At 49.7% G+C, this 17,978-nt stretch overlaps 2 protein-coding genes across 4 annotated transcripts in view; one reads left to right on the forward strand and one right to left on the reverse strand.

Annotated features, from left to right (window-relative positions):
* The window catches only part of ECE2 (endothelin converting enzyme 2), a 31,255-nt gene extending 13,867 nt beyond the window's left edge, over positions 1 to 17,388 (reverse strand). For 2 of the 3 annotated variants that reach the window (XM_069579537.1, XM_069579542.1), the window contains exons 1-2: positions 17,065 to 17,307; positions 12,308 to 12,591 (exon numbers count right to left, since the gene is read on the reverse strand). In XM_069579537.1, the coding sequence (XP_069435638.1) occupies positions 12,308 to 12,591; positions 17,065 to 17,260 (480 nt within the window). In that variant the 5' untranslated portion in view covers positions 17,261 to 17,307. Of the gene's footprint in view, positions 1 to 11,147; positions 11,609 to 12,307; positions 12,592 to 17,064 lie in introns of those variants that run through there. The other variant, XM_069579541.1, reaches the window with a different exon arrangement.
* On the forward strand, positions 8,451 to 10,737 carry CAMK2N2 (calcium/calmodulin dependent protein kinase II inhibitor 2). Its single transcript, XM_069579543.1, has 2 exons — positions 8,451 to 8,823; positions 9,713 to 10,737. Exons 1-2 carry the CDS (start codon positions 8,655 to 8,657, stop codon positions 9,781 to 9,783), a joined length of 240 nt encoding a protein of 79 aa, XP_069435644.1. The 5' UTR covers positions 8,451 to 8,654; the 3' UTR covers positions 9,784 to 10,737.
* Positions 17,389 to 17,978: the final 590 nt, after the last annotated feature.

Here is a 17,978-nt window from a genome sequence, read left to right on the forward strand (position 1 = left end):
CACCCAGCCAGAGTCACCCGCCCTCCAGAAGCTCCGAGTCTCCCTCCCCGCTTTGTGGTCAGCACCCCATCCCAGCAACACCCTCTTACAAGCCTCCCTTAATTTACATTTCTTTGACCCAGACCGAAAACCCTGCTCAATCCCCGAAATTGCAGGCCCTCCCCATTCCCTTCAAACACCTTTGAGAAATTACGCTCTCAGGGGAACGTCTTCCCCCAGCTGTCCGCACTGCCCCTCTTCAGCCAACACACACAGAGCAGCACGCCCGAGGTGACCCACATTCAGGGTGTCAGCACCATATTTATACAGGGAGCACATAGACCCGAAGTACACAGGCAGGCACTCAGCCCAACACACGGCCCACAAACACACACACACACCACCACGCACAGACTGCATATTCACACAAAAGGTATACACTTACCAGGCACCCAGAGACAACATGTGTTCTGCCCTGAGGTTCTGGACACACATTCAACACACACACACACACACACACACACACACACAAGTGCTTGGGCAGCATACAGACACTGCGCACACTCTGAGTCCACCCTTACACGCTGCTTCAAGACTGCACTTTACTCTCCAAGATAATTGTGTCATCAGATCATCTCACAAAGGGAGGGTTACAGATGGTGACAAATCGGCAGGGAAAAAAACAGCCATGCACAGATATTTAAAGAAAAGACGAGTTAACACTTCTAACTTGAGAAAAGCAAACCACTTTATTTGGGAGGTTTACAAGAAAAAAAAAAAAAAACCACCAAGCAATATTTAACTGAAAGGCAATAGTGTGGCATCTATGCATCTGCCATCTGCCTTCCATATTGTCATTCCTTAGTCAGGCCTGGTGGTTTTGCAGTCTGCTTCACTGAAGAGTATCTGGTCGTTTAAAAAAAAAAAAAATTTTTTTTTTTTAAAGTGCCTCATTCTCATCCCACCTCTCTCAATTTGACCTGAGAAGGCTTGGAATGGCAGCAAATCCACACCCTGGATTCTTGACTCTAACCTCAGTTCTCAAACATCTTGCTGTGAGCATCTCCAATATGGAATGCTCTTGTGGCTGAGAAAGGGTAGATGATGTACGACCGAGAAACTGCTGGATTTCTTTCTTTTGGCATTTTTCACCCCAAAACTGCGTGTTCTCAAATAAGAGGCAGTACAGTGTCATAGTTAGGAAGAAGGATTCTGGATTCAGGCTCAATTTCCTCTCTGGTAAAATGAAAATAAGAATAGTGTCCATTTCAAAGGATGGTGGTGAGAATTAAATGAAACAATACTTGTAAAGTTCTTAGGACAATTTCTGGCACATAAAGGGTACTCTTGCTGCTACTGTTATTGTTAGTGTAGTTATTATTAAAATCCTATAGGTAGAAATGAGAATTGTATGGCTGGAGGAAGCCTGTTCTGCTTCCCAGATGGGAACATGGGTTCTAGGTTAATCAGGGGTTCCCTGAGTAAGGAACTTGCTCATCCAGCCACACTGTGGTCTGCAGCAGCACAACCTTCTCCTGTCCACATGGGGCACGTCTCTGGAGTTCATATTCAATGAGATGACAATGTGGCATCACATTGCTGACCTCTTTCCCACTTCCCCCAAGCCTGGATGGAGGGAAACGTGGCCACAGGGTCAGTCCTGTCATATAGAAAATCCCACCATGACATGGCCATGTGAGTACAAGAAAACTTCTTTATAAGGACTTTCCAGCAACAGACTCATAGAAATAGCCCCATGGCTATTGTAATACCATGCTGTAAGTAGCAAGCTTATATAGCACTGTACCATGGCCAGCCACTGTTCCAGGTATTTTTACATCAACACACTCATTTATCTTCATGGCACAATGAAGCCATTTTGTAGGTGAGGAAACCAAGGCATAGAGAGGCTGTGATACACAGCCAGTGAGTAGTAGAGCTGGAATTCAAATTCAAACCCAGGCAATCTGACTCCTTTCTTGGAGAGCACTTTGGCAATATGAATCAAAATGAGTATACACTTCCTCCCAACAGTAGTTGCTAGTCTTCTGCTACATCTTCTCTGGAAGAATAAGGGGAAGCACATAGTTTTCAAGCCAAACAGACCTGGATTCAAATCCGGGCTCCATTCTTTATTAGGTATATAATCTTTATTTGAACGCTCTGACCTTTCATTCTTCTTCATCAAGGTGGGATCATTTCTACTCAGTGTATTGCTGTGAGAATTAAATGCAACCACATAAGAAAGAGGCTGGTACCTCTATATACAGTATTTCCAGTTTCACTAGGTTTGGCCTAAATGGATATTTCCTTTCCATGCCCCTTTCATAACCCAGATAGTTTATCAGGTTCACAACTATTCCTGACTACATGTTAAGTACCTTATGGCTTGGAGATTCTTCTATTTTATATAACTCTATTTTACTTCCTCTGTGTTTATAATATTTGACTCTGTTTTGTTCTCTCATTCTATTATTTTTCTATTTTCTGCTCTTATTTTCCTATAAGTTTAATTTTATGAGGTCAGTTTTTCTCTAAATTGGTTGTGAATTGAAAGGGAATGGAAAATGTTTTATGTGTTAACCTATAAAAACCGTATAGTCATGAAGATAACACACACATTAGTATCCAGTGTTGACAAAGATGGGGAAAGTGAGCATCTTCATATATTGCTGGTGGCTTATAAACTGATACAGTCTTTTTGGCAATATGTATCAACAGTTATGGGTACATAATTTTTTACGTAGAGAGTTGAATTCTAGGAAATTGTTCTAGGAAATAAGCCTGTTATCTACAGCATGATTATCTACAGCATGTTTGTATCAGTTAGCTTTGAATGAATAACAGACTGCCCAAACTTAATGGATGAAAATAGCAAACATTTACTTTTCAGGTTCAGCAGGTTGATTGCGTGGTTCTTCAGGTCTGGGTCAGCTCACCAGGAGCTGAATGGCCTAGCTGAATGACATAATTTACATGTTTGGGCCTCAGCTGAGATGACTGGGCCCAGTCTCTGTGTGGTCTCTCCTTCACCAGGAGGCTAGCCCAGGCCTCTTCATAAGGTGGTATCAGAATTCCTAGCAACCAAAAACCGGCAAGCCCCAGTACATAAACACTTTTCAACCCTCTACTGGCATCAAATTTGCTAAGGTCCCTACTGAGAAAAGCAAGTCAAATGATCAAGCCCAGATTTAGGAATGGAGAAAAAGAGTCTACTTCTTGATTGGAAGAGCTACAAAATATTTGGGCCATTTTTCTCCTATACCATATGTTCATCGCAGCACCATCTATAATAACAAAATGGGAGGGGATTCAATGCCCAAAGGTAGAGGTCTTGTTAAATAACTCAAATATCCATACACACATCCAAACATTCCATCATTTACAAATGATGGAAAAGAGTTAATACTATCAGGAAATGGTCTCCATATAGTTAAGTGGGAGAGAAAAATAATTCAAAAATCTCATTTTTGTGAGGCAAAAAAGTATAAAAGCATAGGTTAAAAAAAAAGATTGAAAGGACATGCAATAAAATGTTAATCAATGTATCTAATGATGAGGTTACTTTTAACTTCTTTATGCTTTCCTGCATAAGAGCTAACAATTCTATTATCTAGCACTACCAAAGCACTTTATGAATGCTAACTTATTCAATCCTCATGATGACTCAGTAAGATAGAGTCTACCAATATCATTGTCCAGATGGGAGAAACTTAATAACATACCTAAAAAGTCACACATCAAGGAGAAGGAAGATTCTTGCTTTGAATCTAAACTCCATGCTCTTAACCACAAATCACTTTTTAAGTCAACTGATTTGTCTCAGGTCAGAGTGTGATGTTTGATAAATGGACTATATCATTGGTTTCAAAAGTTTTTTTAAAAATCACTAAAACTCTTTTATTGCAAATGTAATTTATACTCCAGAAGTATACAGAATAAAAGATGAACTTCATTCTGCCAGGATCCCTGTACCATTCTCAGAGATAACCATTATTAGCACTTTGGTGGAGAAGGCAATGGCACCCCACTCCAGTACTCTTGCCTGGAAAATCCCATGGATGGAGGAGCCTGGTAGGCTGCAATCCATGGGGTCGCTATGAGTTGGACACAACTGAGTGACTTCACTTTCACGCACTGGAGAAGGAAATGGCAACCCACTCAATGTTCTTGAGTCCCAGGGACGGGGGAGTCTGGTGGGCTGCTGTCTATGGGGTCGCACAGAGTCAGACACAACTGAAGTGACTTAGCAGTAGCAGCAGCAGCACTTTGGTATGTATTTCTTTCTTTTACTTATGTATTTACTTACCTAAATACACTGTGTGTGTGTGTGTGTAAGTGTGCATACGTATGTGTGTATACTTTTTCACACATGTGAAATCACACTCTACACTTGTTATTTGATGATATTTTGACAGGTCTTAGAGATCTTACCATGTCAATCCACAAAGATCTGCTTCATTCTTTTTTGTAATTTATCAGCCTCTGCTAAAAAGAAGAATCCCAGAAATACCTTCATGGTATAGGCTTTCTTTGAGGGACAGGGCAAGACATGATCATGAGAGATGTAAAAGGATGACCCCAAAATACTTGTAACATTGTATTTGTTTCATAGGACTGCTGTAACTAAGTACCACAAACTGGGTGGCTTAAAACAGAAACTTGTAACTTACAAACTTAACTTATAATTATCTGGCAGTCCAATGGTTAGGACACTGTGCTTCCACTTTAGGAGGTGAGAGTTTGCTCCCTGGTCAGGGAACTAATGCATTGGGGTGCAGCCAGAAAACAAACAAAGAACAAATAAAAAACTAAAAAAGAAAAACAGGAACTTATTTTCTCACAGTTCCGGAGGTGAGAAGTCCAAAATCTAGGCAGGGCCATGCTCCCTCGGTAAGCCCTAAGGAAGAATCCCTCCTCGCCTCTTCCATCTTCTTGTGGCTCCTAGCAGTGCTAGGTGTTCCCTGGCTTGCAGCCACACCGGTCCTATCTCTGCTTCCTCCCAAGGCCTTCCCAAGTGTGTATATGTCTTGTGCATTTGTCCTCTTCTTACAAAGACACCAGTAAGGGTGCACCCTAATCTAGTATGACCTTAGCTTAATTTAACTAATTAACATCTGCAAAGACCCTATTTTCAAATAAGGTCTATTCTGAGGTTCCAGGTAGACATAAGTTTTAGGGGAGACCCTGTCCAGCTCACTACACAGGCCTCCGGTTTCTGCTTGAATAAAAGTGTCATTAATACTCAATTGTCAAAAGGCATATTATTCTGCTGAGAACATATGGATTCAATCCCACTAGTAGGTTTTGAGGGGCTTTCAAAAGAAATTCAATGCATTGTCACAACAATCCAAACAAACTTTACTTCACTTTACCTGTGAAAATGAATCTTCATCTCATGGACAGGGATGCAGAACATCAGAATTTAAGTAGAGGATCATAATTTAAAGAACTTACTCTGGACTTCCCAAGTGGTCCATTAGTTAACAAATCCGCCTGCCAATGCAAGGGACACGGGTTCAATTCCTGCTCTGGGAAGATTCCACATGCTGAGAAATGCCACATCTATTGAAGAAGCCCCTCTGCCTAGAGTTAGTGCTCGGCAACAAGAGAAGCCACCACGATGAAAAGTCAATGCAACAGAATTAGAGAGTAACCACTAGAGAAAGCCCACGCACAGCAGCGAAGATCCAGTGCAGCCATAAATAAATAAAATTATTTAAAAAAATAAAGAACTCGCTCCAAATTTTCACAACATAGCTGAATCATGTATTACTATATCTTTACAATTTCACACTTAGGTCTTTTGCCTTAATCACAATCCAGCATGTGTCTTATAGGAGTAAGATTATTTAAGAAGGAACTAACCAAGTAAACTCCAAGTTAAATTGCTATTCCTCCATTCTCTCTCATTCTGAGAGGAGAAACCAGAAATGTTTCAATTCCCCACCCAGTGCTCTCATCTTATTCTTGGAAAGAACCCAGATGGGCCCTTGATCACTTTTGGTAGGGTCAGTGCATTGCCTCCTGAGACAAGTCACTTCACTTTAAGACAAGTTCTACAAAACTATTAGTGTAGGCTCTGTCATCTCTAGGCTTCACACTAGAATACGGAGGCTCAGAGAAGTATGTATGCATGTTATGCACATACATGAGAAAAAGATTGGAAGGATTTGTGTGATTTTCCATATCTCCCTAAAATGTTACCAGTACCAGTGAACTAATTAAAAAATAATAATTGTGGGGTCAATTAGAAAACTATTTGCTCACACAGGAAGTGGTAGAGCTTGGATTGGAACCCAGGGCTGAACAACCTCTAGCAGGGGTGGAATTCTTTGGACTCTCCCCTAGTAACCCTGAGCTCCAGCTTTTCCTGTCCTTCCAGGTCTGGAGACTCTGCTCACCCAGCAGGGCTTCCACCTCCAGCTCCAGACCTCATCCCAGAGACCAGGACACAGCAGAGGAGGGTTTGATAGGGCTGGGCCTTTGGTCTTTGGTCTTGAGTGAGACTGTACAGGTGGCTTCCCTGGAGGTGCAGCTGGTAAAGAATCCGCCTGCAATGCGGGAGGCCTGGGTTCAATCCCTAGGTTGGGAAGATCCCTGGAGAAGCTAGTCTACCCACTCCAGTATTCTGGTCTGGAGAATCCCATGGACTATAGGGGTCGAAAATAGTAGGACACGACTGAACAACTTTCATTTCACTCAGGTCTTTGGTCTTGAGTGAGGCTGTACAGAGGCAATTCTGGCACTCCCGAGCCTTGTCCTAGGGCAGCCATGATGGCATTCGCCTTTGTGTCCCTGGAACTAACAATTGTTGAAGGAAGAAGACCCAGCACTAGGCTCCTCACCAGCTATGTGACTTAGAGGGAAGGAGGAAATGGGCTTTGGGAACCGTAGAGAACCCTCCGCCTTGAGTATGGACTTAATGATTATTATTCGGATGATTATTATCCTTATCAGCGCTGTCGTCACTATCACCGAATGTGCGACACCTCCCTCCCCCAAGGCCAGAGATTGCGCCAGAGCCCCAGCCCGCTAGCAAGCAGGTGACGCTGCCGTTGACAGCCAGAGGAGGAGGGAGGAGAGAAGAGGGTGCGTGGTCTCCGGTGCGGCGAGAAGTGTCACGTGATCCCCAGCACCAGGGCGGAGACACCCTCTATCCCTCCCCTTCTACCTCCGGACTCACCGGCGCGCGTCGCGTCCTCAGGCGCTCCGGGCTTCCCCGCGTCACCTGCAGCCAGCGCGCCCCCCGCGACGCCGTCATTCATTCTTCCTACACTGCTAGCGCAGCGCGGGCCTCGCGGGCGGGGAGAACCGCAGCGCGCAGCGCGCGCTTTGAGCCCGAGTTTCGGCACTAATCTCGACTCTCTCCTTGGAGGAGTCTCGGTAACTGGGCCGACACGCGCTCACCAAGGCAGACCTGCACCCCCAGCCCTGTTGCTGGAGCCGAAACTCGGGCTCAAAGCCCCCGCCGAGCCCTGCGGTTCTCCCAGCTCCTGAGGTCCCCAAGTACCACCCGGGCACACAAGAACCCAAGCATGGATATAGAAGAACAGAGACACTTAAGGGATAGACGTAGACACCTGGAGTAGGAAACGGCAACCCACTCCAGTATTCTTGCCTGAAAAATTACAAGGACGGAGCGTGGTGGGCTACAGTAGTCACTGGTGTCGCAAAGAGTTGGTCATATACTCATGCAATGTACAATACATAATTTTTTACTGCTGTGTAAAGCAAAGGTCTTTCTCAAAATATTATAGCTTAAATTTTAAACAAAGAGAGACGTAGACAGAGACTAGGACACAAAAAGAAATGGGGCACCGAGGCAGAGACACAGAGACGTCGAGATAGACTGACAAATAAGTAGGCACAGACAGAAACAGAGGGCGGTCACAGAAACACAGACTCCAGATGACAGTTTCAGACCCGAAGAGCAATCCCACACGAGAGCGCGCCAAAGATGGGGACACCACCCGTTGGCCTGAGCTATTCCTGCGTCCTGCGGGTTCCCGCACACCTTCCCGCGTATCCGACTCTTCCCCCCGCCACGCTTCCGGTGTCCGCCCAGCTTCGAATGCTGGCCCTGCTTCCGGCCCCGACCCGCTCCCCAATTCCCAGTGCCTCTACTCTCCTCCCGCCCCTGGCATGCCGGGGTCGCTCCTGCCTTCCCCCCAGTCCCGCCTCTCCCCGCCAGGTCCTGCACCCGTTGTGGCCGGGTACGGTTCTCCCAGGCGCCACTCCAGCCAATGGCAGGACTCTCCCACTTTCGCTCCCGTATCTCCGCAGAAAGCCGGAGGCGCTCGGGTCCCGGCACACACATACACACCCACCCCACCCGCGGCCCGCCTCCCTGCCTCCCAACCCTGGCCGGTGTCCGCCCCTCCTCCCCCGCGCCCCGCCCGCCCCGCTCTGCGGCAGTCGGGCGCTCATCGTCATTCCGCTCTCACCGCCGCCCCCGCCCCCCGCGCACCGCCCCCGCCCGGTCCCCGCCGCCGCCACCGCCGCCGCCGCCTGCCCAGCGGCCGGGGAGGCGGAGGCGCGGGGGAGGAGGCCCCGCTTGGCTCCGCAGCCCCGGATGCTGCATGACTTCATCCTTCCGCCGGCTCCCCTGCTGAGCTAGGGCCGGTCCGGCAGCTAGCCCGCCGCCCGCGCCCCGCCGCAGTCCCGCGCCCGCCATGTCCGAGATCCTGCCCTACAGCGAGGACAAGATGGGCCGCTTCGGCGCCGACCCCGAGGGCTCTGACCTCTCCTTCAGCTGTCGCCTGCAGGACACCAACTCTTTCTTCGCGGGCAACCAAGCCAAGCGACCCCCCAAGCTGGGCCAGATCGGCCGAGCCAAGAGAGGTACACGGCCGGGACCCGAAGTCGCCGCTTGACCCAGAAATCCTCCCCCGGGCGCCCCCCGGCTGCAGTTCCCCGCCAAGCGCCCTCAGCTCTTGCCGCAGACCAGCGCAGCCAGCCGCGGTTTGGGGGTGGGGGGCGGGTAGAGGGTGGTCCCTGCTGCAGTGTTGTGTCCCCCTCTTCCCCTCTCCTGGGAACGCAGTGCCCCGGATTCGATGCTCGCCACCTCTGGAAGTAGAGCCTTGGCACACGGGCGAGGGGGAGGGGCCGACCAGGGCATTCGGGGCTGCCTGAAGTGGGGACATTGGGCGACTGGCCGCTTCTACAGGATCAAACGCTGAGTCGGTGTATGCTACGGAAGAATCTTCGCGAGGGGAGGGATGCCGATTGGAGAGTGGGCAGGGGGCGGGGGTTCGGTTGTCCTGGTTGTTTGCAAGGGAAAGGGGCTCTGTTGGTACCAGGATCGGAAGAGGTGTTGAAACCACAAGGTTAGGTTGGGGAGAGGGCTGGAATAGATGGAGATTTCGGGTTGAGGAGGGGATTCTGTTGAAGGGAGGGTGGAAGTGGGGGATCCCATGAGCAAAAGCTCTCCGATCAGCTTGGAAGTAGGAGAGCTCAGGCGGCGGGAGGGTTTGGACTGGAAGGTTGAACGGCTTGGAGTCTTAGGAAGAGGGGCGTTCCTCCGCAAGGAGAGGATTGGGTCTATGGGAGCTGGGGGTCGGCCTTGGGTTGAATCGGCAGCAAAGAGCAAATGGGCAGGGCACTGTAGCAGGGGGTCTCAGGGGCGTCTCTGGGCCACGGGCAGTAGCTGAGTGGGGCGCGAGGACGCGGGGCCCAATTCTCGCCGCTGCCCCCCGAGGCCGCGCGGCTGACGCGCTTTCTCCCTGCGCAGTGGTGATCGAGGATGACCGGATAGACGACGTGCTGAAGGGGATGGGGGAGAAGCCGCCGTCCGGAGTGTAAACGCGCCGGCTCAGGCGGCGGGCTCCGGGCCCAGCCCCGCGGCGGCCAGGAGTGCGGGCCGGCGATGCGGCTGCCATCGCCCCCCGCCCCGGCCCAGGCGCCCGCGGGCGGGGACTGCAGGGCCGCGCCGCCTTCGGGTTGCAGTCGCTGCCGCCGCCGCCGCCAGGCACTCCGGAGCTGTCCGCTTCAGCACCACGGCGGCGGCGGTAGCGGCGGCGCGGACCGGCCCGGAGCCCGCCGCCGCGCTCTTGCACTTTAGAACCTCGGGCCGCAGCCCCACCCCGCACACCGGAACGGACAGAGACCCGCGGCCCTCAACCCCCGGCCCGTCCCCTCCCGCACGGCTCCCCTGCCCCGCCCCTCTCCGGCAGGTCTAGTCTGCAAATCGACTGCCTGCCGGTGTCGGACCTCGCGCGCAGCCAGGGATGTTTGGCTGCGTATTTGCATGAGCTTCCCACCCCTCTGAGCCCAGCCGCTCCTCACCCCTACCCCTGTCTGGCGTGACCCCAGCCTCAGCCTCTTTCTAAGGGACTTCCTCAGCACATTTGTATTTTTATATCCGACTCTTTGTTTACTAATCCCCCTCATGGTTCATGCCCTGCCCCCCATGGTCTCGGCCACGCTCTTCTGCGCCTGGCAGAAAGGATGGGTGTTGAGGCTGGGATGGGACAAGCCCCCAACATGGTAACCAACCACATGACCAGTCTGCCCATGCCTGATTCCAGGCGGCTTTCTGGCAGACCTCCTCCCCTCAAGGTATCACCTTCCAAGGGCCCAGGTCTGATTTTACCTTGGACCTTTGCGTCCCGCCCCTGGGATTCCAAACGGGGGCTGCACTGCATCTTTGGATGACACCTGTGGCCCTGGAGATGTTCTCAACCCCTGGGGGTGTCCTTTGTAAATGTTCCTCCATCCTCACTGTACCAGGAGTGAATAAACACAGACCTCCCTGTGTGTGTGTGTAGCTGCTGCTTTGGTTTGCTAAAAAGTCAGCCCCAAATGGCTCCAGTTCTTTTTAGGGAGGGGATAAGGTATTTGGGAATCTCAGGTGCATGTTACTGGCAGAGAAGGGTTGCCAAGTAAACATAGGCATGTCAGTCTGGCCTGAAAACACCATAATAGTGTGGTCTCCTTGGGTAAATAATACAACCTAAGCAGGATAGGTCACCAGAGTTGGAGCTGGAGCTGGGGTCAGAAGCAATCTAGATTTAAAGTCTGCAGCCTTCTGTCAATTAATCTACGTTGGATGGGGGTCAGTAACAGGCCCCTGGGATGTAAGTGTCCAAGGCTGGCTGGCATGCAGAAGGGCTGTGCTGGAGATGAATTACTAGTGATTCAATATGTTGGGGGAGGCCACTGGGGAATCCAAGAGAAGTCTGAACCTGTATTTTTTTCATGTGGGGTTGCTTCCATCAGCTCTATCTTAGGCATGATGCCCCTGGGGTGTGAGCACCTTGGACTTGACCGCCCTGAGTCAGGAATACCAAATACTTGAGCCTGGAGCAGAAAGGGAGGCTGAAGGACCATGTTTCTGGCCTCACAGCTGAATGGCACTGAGGAAATCCTCATGATCTGAGTCCTGGAGGAAGCAGGGTGGGGTGGGAGGTCTAGGGGGTGACAGGATCTGTGCCCCAAGGGCCAGCTGGGCCACACTGAGCTCTTTGCCCTTCTGCATGAGGTAGAAATGAAAGTGGAAACCATTGCCATAGGTTGCATGCCTCAAGGACCAGCCATAATGAGCTTGAGCATAGTGTCTTGTCCGAAAGTGGGGGGCAGCAGAGGTCAATGAGATGAACCGGCCTGTAGGGACCAGCACTCGGCTCACCTGCAAGGCAGATAGAGAAGCCACTGGTGAGAAGCCCACCTCCAGGTTCTCAAAGGTCAGTACTGCACCAGATGCCCTCCCAGTGGGACCTCAGGTTCTACCCTGCATTCAGTAGCTCAGGGCTTTCCAGGGCAAAAGGGTGAGGCTCCCTCTCTGCCTCTGGCTGTTCCATGGGGGTCAGGCTACATCTTAGATACGTAGGAGCATGGGAATGATGTCAGATGCAGGGGGCACTGCTTTCCTCTCAACTGCTGACCTTCCCTATCTGGGATCTGGCCACAGCCTCATCTCTGTGGCAACTCAGTATCCAGTCTTTAACCTCTGGGAGCCTGGCCACTCCAGCCCCCTATAATCTTGACCCAGCTTAACATCCTCTTCCTTTAGGTAACCAGAGTCCTGAAGGTGACCCACTACTTGCTCCAAACCATGCCTCCCCTGGCTTCGAAGTTCTTCAAGTCTCCTAAAACCTTAAGCCTTCATTCCCCAGCTCTTTATTTATTTATTTATTTATCCCCCAGCTCTTTAAAAAAAAAAAAAACTTTATTTATTCTTGGCCTTGTGGCCTGTGGAGTCTTAGCTCCCTAACCAGGGATCAAACCTGTGCCCCCTTCAGTGGAAGCGAGGAATCTTAACCACCGGACTACCAGGGAAACCCTCCCCAGCTCTTGAAGAGCCCTCTTTCCCTTGTTGCTCCCTCACCTCATTTAGCACCTGGTCCACAGTGTGGATACCTTCAGAGGACACAGTCCAGGGATCCTGTTCACCAGTCAACAGGGCATCCAGTGTGCCCTTTTCAAGCACCACGTCAAAGGAGCCACTAGGGAAGCCCAGTGCCCGCACGTCCATGGTCTCCCATCGCAGCGTGGGCACGTGGGCATACCGAGCCCTCATGGCAGCCACCACTACTGATGAGTAGTCCACACTGGTCACATCAGGGAAGCCCCGAAGGAATAGCTCGTAGCTCAGGGCACTGTTTCCACAGCCTGGGGTGAGAAGGGGTGGATGACAAAAGGTCTAGGTTAGCTTTGGTTCTCACCTCCGCAATTATCCATCCACTCTTGGCCTGTTTTCTTGAAGCCCAAAGCCTCCTGTACTGAGGGAGAAGCAGCACGGCACAAGAGCATGAGCCCAGGAGTCATACAGATTTGGGCACCTGTCCTGGCTCTATCATTCCTGGCTGTGTGGACTAAGGCAAGTTGTTTACATACTAGGAACTTGGATTTCCTCGCCAGAAAAATGAAGACAATACCTACCCTACATACAGGATGTGATGCGCTAAATTTAACAACTAAAACACCCAAAGAGCAGGATCTCTGAACTTAAAAGTTCAAGGATTTGGGTTCTGATATCCTTAGTCATATATCCCTGGTAAGTCATTCAACTCTCAACTTCAGTTTTCTCAGACTCAGAATGGGGACAATATAATATAAAAGTTGCTCAGTCGTGTCTGACTCTTAGCGACCCCATGGCCTATATGGGGAATTCTCCAGGCCAGAATACTGGAGTGGGTAGCCTTTCCCTTCTCCAGGGGATCTTCCCAACCCAGGTATCAAACCCAGGTCTCCTGCATTGCAGGCAGATTCTTTACCAGCTAAGCCACAAGGGAAGCCCAAGAATACTGGAGTGGGTAGCCTATCCCTTCTCCAGCGGATCTTCCCGACCCAGGAATTGAACCAGGGTCTCCTGCATTGCAGGTGGATTCTTTACCAACTGAGCTACCAGGGAAGCCCTGGGGATAATACTGGCATGTAGTATTAGTAATAGGATAATCCTAGTATTATCCTAATTCCTAATCTCTCCTCTGATGACATCAACTGTGGGAAGACTTCATGTTACCGGTTTTTAATCTTACTTGGGTTTCCAAGGCAGAATTAACAAGTAGAAGGGAAACTTAAGTGGGGACACACAGTGGAGATGACTGCCTATATTAGATTGGCCAGAAAGTTTGTTTGGGTTTTTCCATAACATCTTATAGGAAAACCCAAACGAACTTTTTGGCCAACCCAATAATTCCTTCATGTACGCTTGAGCACCACATATTGTCATTCTCTTGATGAACAGAGCCCCTGTCATCAAGGAGCCGATGCTCTGGTGAGGGCAGCAGATGTGTAATCAGGCAACTGCCTCATAATGTGATGAGTGTTTCAATAGGGACAGGCTGCAGGAGCACATGGGAGAGTCCCTGTCCCCACCTTAGGTGGGTGGGCTAACAGGTTCAGGTGAACTGACAACCAATCAAGAGTCTTGAAGAATCATTACACTCTGGTGGGAAGTTTCTGGGAACCAGTCCCAAAGGGAAGGAGGGAGGGTGGAGGTTACAGGGTGGATGTGGACCTACTGCCCAATGGGCGTGACCTTCCTCAAGGATCTGTTGGCCTCTTCCAGGCCCTCTTGTGGTCCGAATCACCGAGAACAGGCCTGGATGACAGTTCTTGGTGGCCTCACATGGGGATCCCCAGATCTTGGGATTAGATTGCCTTTAATCCTCATTTGCCTCCCTAAGAGGATCACAAAATAAGCTGCTGGGATAGCCCTAATCTAGCAGGCAGAGCTTGGCACCTGGACAGATGCCAAATACTGCTGACTGGTCCTCAGCTGCCCTTCTTGTGTTACTCAGACTCTGGGACTCAGGAAGAGTACTGTGTTGCCTGGGAAAACCCAATGTGTGCCTCCCAACACTGGAACCACAACAGGCTCTGGGACAGTAGGTGAGGGTGACTGAGCAGGAGACCCTAACTCAGTTCAGGCTGAAATCCCACTAAGTTCTCTGACCCACAGTGCCTTCATCACCCAGCACCTGACCTCATATGCCTGCAGTGCTCTGTCAAACTGTGGACAGACCCATTGTCCCCTTTGGTACAGGAATGGCGTCTTCTAAGACAACTTTATTAAAGATGCAGGGAAAATAAAACTTGACCACAGGGCCACTTTACGCCCACAAAGCAGTGACTTGGGACTAACAACTAAGATGAGACTTGGAACAGCTACTGTTTCCCTAGGTGGGGCCTTAGGGAAGCAGAGCTCTGGATCCAGCATCCAAGAATGCATCATATGGGAGCCCAGAGCTATGTGAATGCTATCCCCAACACCAAGCGACTGAAGTATAAACCAGAATAGGTATTCACTAATTTATAACAGGAAAAATAGCCATAATGGGGTCTGGACAGTCAATCCTCTGGTCAGTCCCTTGTGTCTCTAGGAAATACACACTTAAGACAAAAATATAATCAGAAGATTCTACAGAACTTGGAGTCAAGCAAGAAGAGAGAACCAGAGAAGTATAATGACAGCAAAACTGGGCAGCCACATACACTCATCTGCAATGAGGAACCTAGCCATAGGGACTAGACACACAAGTCTTTAGGCAAGGTCCTCTTTCTCTGAGCATTCCCAGAGAAAGTGCCTCTCTGACTCCCGTTTTCAATAATAATAATGATAGCTAACAGTTTTTGAACACTGGGTCCCATGCTAAGTACTTTTATAAGGATTATCTCAGTTTATTTTCCCAGTAGCTCCATAGAGAAGATACTATCAGCAGCCATCACCATTTTCTAATTGTGACAGCAACTGTATAGCCCGGAAAGCCTAACATATCTACTATTTGGCAGTTTTCAGGAAAAAGTTACTGAACCCTAAGCTAGAATAGGTCTCATAATATTTTTCACTAACTTCAAAGGGTTGTCATGAGGATTAAATAAATTAGAAAGGGCCCACCACATTCCCTAGCATCAGGTGTTCAGTGTTCTTTAGGTGAAATGTGACACAGGGTACTCCCCAAGCTGTGGGTCCTGTTCTTAGATCTTGGGAATTCTGTCTGGAAAGTTTTTCTTTTTGATCTTTAGACATTTCCCTCCTCTATCCAGAAAAGGATACCTCCTAGTCAGGCAGAATTTAAGGCAGTTTTTCTCTGCCAATCACCAGAATCAGCCTGCAGGCTTGTTGAAAATACAAATCCCTGGGACCAGCCTTAGACCATCCCTAGAATTAGAAAATCAAGGTGGGTCCAGTTTTCCAGGTTATTACACTAAAGCTTGAAAAAGATAGATCTATGTTAAATCTATAAATAAATGTAGTGGTTTAAAGCCACAAAATTCAAGAGAGTTTTTAACCTCTGGCGGGAAGAGCTTTAGGGGCCCACACAGAAAACGTTGAATATACAAGGCTTTTAATTTTGTTGGGCATTTTTCTAGGTATCTTTCATCCTCACTCAATCATCTTAAAAGCTGTAAGTATGTACTCTTTTTTTAAAGGCTGAGAAAATGGAGGCACATAAATTTAAGTATTTTGTCCAGGATTCACAGCTACGATTCTATGATTTTGTCCATGATTCCACAGCTAAGATTACATGTGCCAAGATCCCTACATAATTGGCTGCCTCCAGGGTCCAAGTTCTTAAGCACTTTCTGGTTGGAAGAATGCTTGGTTTCTCAAACTGAGTAGGGTATATACACACATTCGAGTTATTATTTATGCTTTACATATATTTACATATAAATGTCTCACATATGTGAAATATTTCACTTAATCATACACATGCTTTTAAAAATATCAAGATTTTGGGAGGAAATCCGTTACTTAATCAAACTTCACTGGAGCCCTCAAGGCGGGCAGTGGAAGAGAATTCCAAGGACGGGGTTAGGTGGATCTCTTAGAGACCCATCCTGTTCTCAGTCGTGTCCGACTCTTTGAGATCCCCTGTCCATGGGGATTCTCCAGTCAAGAATACTGAGGCGGGTTGCCAGGCCCTCCTCCAGGGGATCTACCCAACCCAGGGATCGAACCCAAGTCTCCCACATTGCAGGCGGATTCTTTACTGTTTGAGTCACCAGGGAAGCCCTACCCACAACTTGTTCCTTCTGGGGAATCACACCAATCTTGATTGCACTCTCCCGCCAGAGGGCGCTATCCTCATCCTCACTGCACTAGGCGCGGGGGAGGAAGGAGGGGGAGCGGGATGACAGAGGACCAAGTTTCAGTTAGTTTGGAGAGTCAAGAGAGAACTCTCTAGGAGACAATGACCCAGTGGCGCAAACAGAAAAGCGCTAGGCATTCCGCTCAAGGTGAACGCACGTGCCTTATCCAACTTGAATTCGCAGTCCCTAAAAGTGAATTCGGGGCTCAGAGTTTATGATTTGTCCTAAATCATACAGTCAACTAGCGCTGGGACTTGAACTAGGTCCTCTGAACTCGCCAGTGCTCGAGGCGGCCTCCCCAAAGTTCGTAACGGGGTCATGGATCACCTACCGCCTTCAGACTCAGAGAGACTGTCTTTCCCCTGAAGGTCCCGGGACTAAGAATCTCTTCGCTCCTGTTTGCCCCGGCGAAATACTGCCGAGATTCTAAAGGTACTGGATCCTGACTTCTGACTGGAGTGTCCTCGGAGAGCGGCAGGCAGAGCGAGGGCGGGGCCAATCCAACCAGCTCCACCTGGACTGGGCAGCCCCGGAACTACCCACCTAGCACGAGGATACGGTCCAATGGCCGCAACTCCGGCTCTAGGAGGTCACGGAAGGAAGAGAAGTCTCCGAACCACTCGTAGGGGGCAGAGTCGGCAGCGCCCTGGTATCGGTGGTCCCAGTACTGGACCTCGCGGTACCCGCAGTTCTTCTCGGGTAACTCCGGCACCGGTGCGGAAGGCCCCAGACAAGCCATTGCTTGCGGCTGCCGGGCAGTGCGGGCAACTGGCCCCCACCTCTAGGCGGGGCGTGGTGCTCCAATGTAGCCAATGAGAATGGTGGCATATGGGAGGCGTGGCCTTTGTGTCTCCGCCGGGCATCTGCAGTTGCTCAACATAAACACGTGGAACTTCCGTCCTCTGCTAAGCGCTCCGGAAAGAATCTTCCGGGTGGGAAAGTCGTATTATCCATACGCTGAATTCTCTGGATGCACTGCTCACTAACTTCTGAGAGCCACACTCATGGTGTCACACATTCTGGGTCGTCACTGCTGCTGCTGCTAAGTCGCTTCAGTCGTGTCCGACTTTGTGCGACCCCACAGACGGCAGCCCACCAGGCTCCCCAGTCCCTGGGATTCTCCAGGCAAGAACACTGGAGTGGGTCGCCATTTCCTTCTCCAACGGGGTCGTCACTACCCACCTCATTTTCAGTTTGACAAGCTCTCTCCATTAAGAAGCCTGAATGTTAATAAGAGATTCATTTCTTCCCAGTTTTGAGCACCTGGAAGGCTCTGAGGGGTGGCGGGAGTAGTGCGGCCACGGGTCTTGCTCTCCAAGGAAGAGGGGCATGAACGCAGATATCAACACGGGCGAAGTGTTATGCTGGGCAGGGGTGGGGAGGGGAGTTGCGGAAGAGACAAGACGCGGGCAGAAAGAAACGTTACTTTTCTGGGCAAACGTTCGATTCACATTAGC

This window comes from Ovis canadensis, chromosome 1 (assembly GCF_042477335.2).
Source record: "Ovis canadensis isolate MfBH-ARS-UI-01 breed Bighorn chromosome 1, ARS-UI_OviCan_v2, whole genome shotgun sequence".
NCBI classification, from domain to species: domain Eukaryota; kingdom Metazoa; phylum Chordata; class Mammalia; order Artiodactyla; family Bovidae; genus Ovis; species Ovis canadensis.